General features: G+C 56.4%; 1 protein-coding gene across 1 annotated transcript; it reads left to right on the forward strand.

The window, feature by feature from the left end:
- The first annotated feature begins 338 nt into the window (after positions 1–338).
- ATP5PO (ATP synthase peripheral stalk subunit OSCP) lies at positions 339–3,002 on the forward strand. Its single transcript, XM_042020083.1, has 7 exons — positions 339–425; positions 578–628; positions 954–1,064; positions 1,580–1,709; positions 1,822–1,934; positions 2,431–2,517; positions 2,821–3,002. The coding sequence occupies exons 1-7, from the start codon at positions 396–398 to the stop codon at positions 2,932–2,934; spliced, it is 636 nt and encodes a 211-aa protein (XP_041876017.1). The 5' UTR covers positions 339–395; the 3' UTR covers positions 2,935–3,002.
- The last annotated feature ends 751 nt before the right edge of the window (positions 3,003–3,753 follow it).

The following is a 3,753-nucleotide window of genomic DNA, read 5'->3' on the forward strand; positions in this document are numbered from 1 at the left end:
ACCCCGCAGGGACACCAGGGACACGGGACATTGTGGGCACAGGGACCTCGCAGGACACCAGGGACACGGGACATTGTGGGCACAGGGACCCCGCAGGACACCAGGGACACGGGACATTGTGGGCACAGGGACCCCGCAGGGACACCAGGGACACGGGACACTGTGGGCACAGGGACCCCGCAGGACACTGGTGGCACCGGGACCCCGGGGCGGGCGCGGGGGCTGCGCTCCCCCAATGGCCCGGCAGCGAGCGCGCGGCTGGAAGGCGCCGCCGCTCGGAACTACAACTCCCAGCGTGCCCCGCGGCAGGAGAGGCCGTGACGGCGCGGGGCATTTGGGCGTGGCCCCGCCGCGCCTGCGCAGTGCACGGTGACCCTGAGGGGCGGCCGGGAAAGATGGCGGCGGCAGCCGGGCTCGTCTTGAAGGTGAAACTGGGGGGCGGCGGGGCTGGGGCGGCTTTGGGGGCGAGCAGCGCCGTTCCCCGCCCTCCAGCCCCGCGAGGGGTCTCGCACTTTTACCTTCCCCGCCATCCTCGGGGGCTGCGCTGACCCCGCCATTCTCCCCCTTATCCCCCCAGGTGCGGCATCTGAGTACGACGGCGGCGAGACCGCTGTCCAAGCTGGTCAAGGTGAGGGGGCAGGGGCGGTCTCAAAGCTGGTGAAGATAAGGGGGGCGTCTTGAGGAGGTTGGGAGGGGTCTGCAAGCTGGTCAAGGTGAGGAGGTCGGAGAGGGGTCGTGAGGAGGTCAAGAGGTCCCCAAGCCGGTCAAGGCGAGGAGGCCAAAGGTGAGGCTGGTCAAGGTGACAGGGCGGGGGGACTGTGAGGGGCTCAAGGCGGGTGTCCGAGGTGGTCACGGTGAGGGCAGGGTGCAGGGGTGTCTCCTAGCTGGCCAGGGCGAGGGGCAGGGGGTCTCTCTCCGGATCCCCCGCTCAGTGCCCACCCTTGCTCCTGCAGCCGCCCATCCAGGTGTACGGGCTGGAAGGGCGCTATGCCACCGCCCTCTACTCGGCAGCCAGCAAGCAGAAGAAGCTGGAGCAGGTGGAGAAGGAGCTGACCCGGGTGTGGGTAAGGTGTTCCACAGCCAGGGTTCCTGCAGGTGGGCTTTCCTGCTGCCCCTCAGTAGGGAGGGGCTGGGCTCCTGCAACCTGTGAGACTCCCAACCCACTGGCACCTATACTGCCTGCCTGTGGCCCTGGTGTTTAAATGGGATATTGGGAAGGAATTCCCCCTCGTGAGGGTGGGCAGGCCCTGGCACAGGGTGCCCAGAGCAGCTGTGGCTGCCCCACCCCTGGAAGTGTTCAAGGCCAGGTTGGATGGGGCTTGGAGCAACCTGGGATAGGGGAAGGTGTCCCTGCCCATGGTAGGGGGTGGGTTTAGGTCCGTCCAGTCTTTAAGGTCCCTTCCAATCCAAACCATTCCCTGATTTTATACCTGGAGCTGCCATTTCACCTCTCATCAGGTCCAGAGCTCTTTGTTCTCACTCCAGGAATACCTGTGTTGCCTGCCCTGGCTGCTCCAGGTGAGCTTTGTAATGCCTGGAAAACTCCTGGCCTTTGTCCCATCCTTGTGTATTCCCCCAGAGCCTCCTGAAGGACCCCAAGCTGGCCAGCGTGGTGATGAACCCTCACACCAAGAGCTCAGTGAAACAAAAAGCCGTGAATGACGCTCTGGCAAAAGAGAGGATGTCCCCAATCACTGTCAACTTGATGAGTGAGTGACTTCAGGAGAGCATCCCAGCAGCGCCGTGCTTTGGAATTGCTGTTGGCTGCCCGGACCCACCTCTGGTGGTGTTTTAAGCCCTCGATGCGTGGCTGTTTTGCAGATCTGCTGGCTGAGAACGGCCGCCTGCGTTACACCCCGGGCATCGTCTCTGCCTTCGGGAAGATCATGAGCGCCTTCCGAGGAGAAGTGGTGTGCACGGTGACCACGGCGCAGGTGGGCTGGGAAGCTCTGCATCAAGGCAGCAGGGAGTGGGACAAAAGACAAACCTCTCCCGGTTAATGCTGCGCTCTGTGATTGGAGTACTTGCTGTGAGAGCAGTGAGGACGTGTCTCACCTCTGCCAAGCGTTCCAAATTGCTGCAAAGCAGGGGTTGATATCCAGCAGTGCCTGCTCCAAAATGAGACCTGTTCGTTCCACTGCAGCTCCACAGGTCACGTTTTATCTCCCTGTGTGTGAACCCAGGGGCTGACAAAAGTCAGGCTGGGCTGCACATGGAGCTGCCCCTGTTCTTTCAAACAGGAAAATGTTCCATGAAATAAGGAGGGCACAAAGTGGTGGTTGTTCCTGTGCTGTCCTTGGGTTATCCCTGTTACAGAACACTGCCTTCCTGGTGGACGTATGTCTTCCAAGAGACCTGAGGAGAAAATTTGGGTCCTCATTATAACATTTGAATATTTTTAAGCTCTTCTCTTCTGTTGCTTTTTTTCAGCCCTTGGATGAAGCCAGCCTCACTGAACTGAAAAGTGCTCTGAACGGGTTCTTATCTAAAGGAGAGGTGTTGAAGCTGGAGACCAAGGTCTGGATTTTTGACTTGCAAATAGATTTCACTAAGTTTATGTAAAGGGCTTCTGTGTCTCTGATTTTGATAAAAACAAAAGATTTTATTGAATCCAGTTGCTTTGTTACATAGTTCCGTGTTTTCCTGTAGACATGATGATGTTTTAATTCCTAAAATTGTCACTTTGGAATGCAATGGCCACAAAGTTATCTCAAAAAAGACTCTTTGAAAAGCTCTGGGGTTTTTTTGCTAGTGGAAAACTTGTATCCTGTGGTAACAATCTTCTGCTAATCCACTTTTTGTTCACTGTTTCTTCCTTAGACTGATCCATCAATCCTTGGTGGCATGATTGTCAATATTGGGGAGAAGTATGTGGACATGTCAACAAGGTCCAAGATCCAGAAACTCACCAAAATCATGAGAGAGACTGTCTAGAGAGCTGTCCTGGTCATTCCTGGGGAAACCTGTCACATGGAAACAATAAAATTCTTCCTTCTTGTGGAGACGGTGCCAAGTGTTTTGGTTGGGAAAGCACAGCCCTGAGGGAGGAAGATGCTGAAGCTGCCTTGAGTTTCTGTAGCTGTGGCTGAACATTCATGGCACAGCTTGAAAATGTGGTTCCTGCTGATTGCTGGGGGAAGTAGCTGGGAAGGACATGGAAAGAGCTCTGAGGGAGCTGATTAACGGGGTCAGTGCTCTGGAGGGTCTGCCAGGCTCCCACAACTCAGGTCGGTCTGTACTGCCCTGTCCAAGGGAAAGGATGACAGGAAATGGCCTGAAGTTGTACTAGGGAAGGTTCTGAATAGTGATTGGAAAAACATTCCCTGGAAGAGTGGTGAGGCCTTGGGATGAGCTGCCCAGGGAGTGCTGGAGTCACTGTCTCTGGGAGTGCTCAGGAGGAGTCTGGATGTGGCCCTTGGGGACAGGGTTTGGGGTGATGATGGTGGGACTGGGTGATCCTGAAGGCCTCTTCCAAACCTGATGACTCCGTGACCCACATGAGTGTTTGGGACTGGATGTTCACCCATTTCTTCTGTGTACAGCAACAACCAAGTGTTTCCCTCCTCCCTTCCCAATATCCAACAGCAGAGAGTCCCTAGGCCAGCGTTCCTCTCTCTGGGAGCACAGGAAGGAAGTTTGAGAACTTATCCAGCCCAGAGAGGGGAAGGCAGGAATTCTTCTTTTTTTCCACACCAAAGGAGACTCTTGCAATGGGAAGAGGAATTGTTCTTGGTGGAGCTGCCCTGCAGGGCT

The sequence above is a fragment of the Corvus kubaryi genome, unplaced genomic scaffold (genome assembly GCF_017639235.1).
Source record: "Corvus kubaryi isolate FWS band 111438036 unplaced genomic scaffold, C.kubaryi_AGA036_p1.0 36767, whole genome shotgun sequence".
In the NCBI taxonomy this organism is placed as follows: Eukaryota; Metazoa; Chordata; class Aves; order Passeriformes; family Corvidae; genus Corvus; species Corvus kubaryi.

Bases quoted from the DNA above. Each gene is read 5' to 3' on its own strand.
- ATP5PO (XM_042020083.1), top strand. From the start codon at position 396: ATGGCGGCGGCAGCCGGGCTCGTCTTGAAG. The intron at 426-577 runs GTGAAACTGGGG...TTATCCCCCCAG, and splicing joins CAGCCGGGCTCGTCTTGAAG to GTGCGGCATCTGAGTACGAC. The intron at 1,710-1,821 runs GTGAGTGACTTC...GCTGTTTTGCAG, and splicing joins AATCACTGTCAACTTGATGA to ATCTGCTGGCTGAGAACGGC.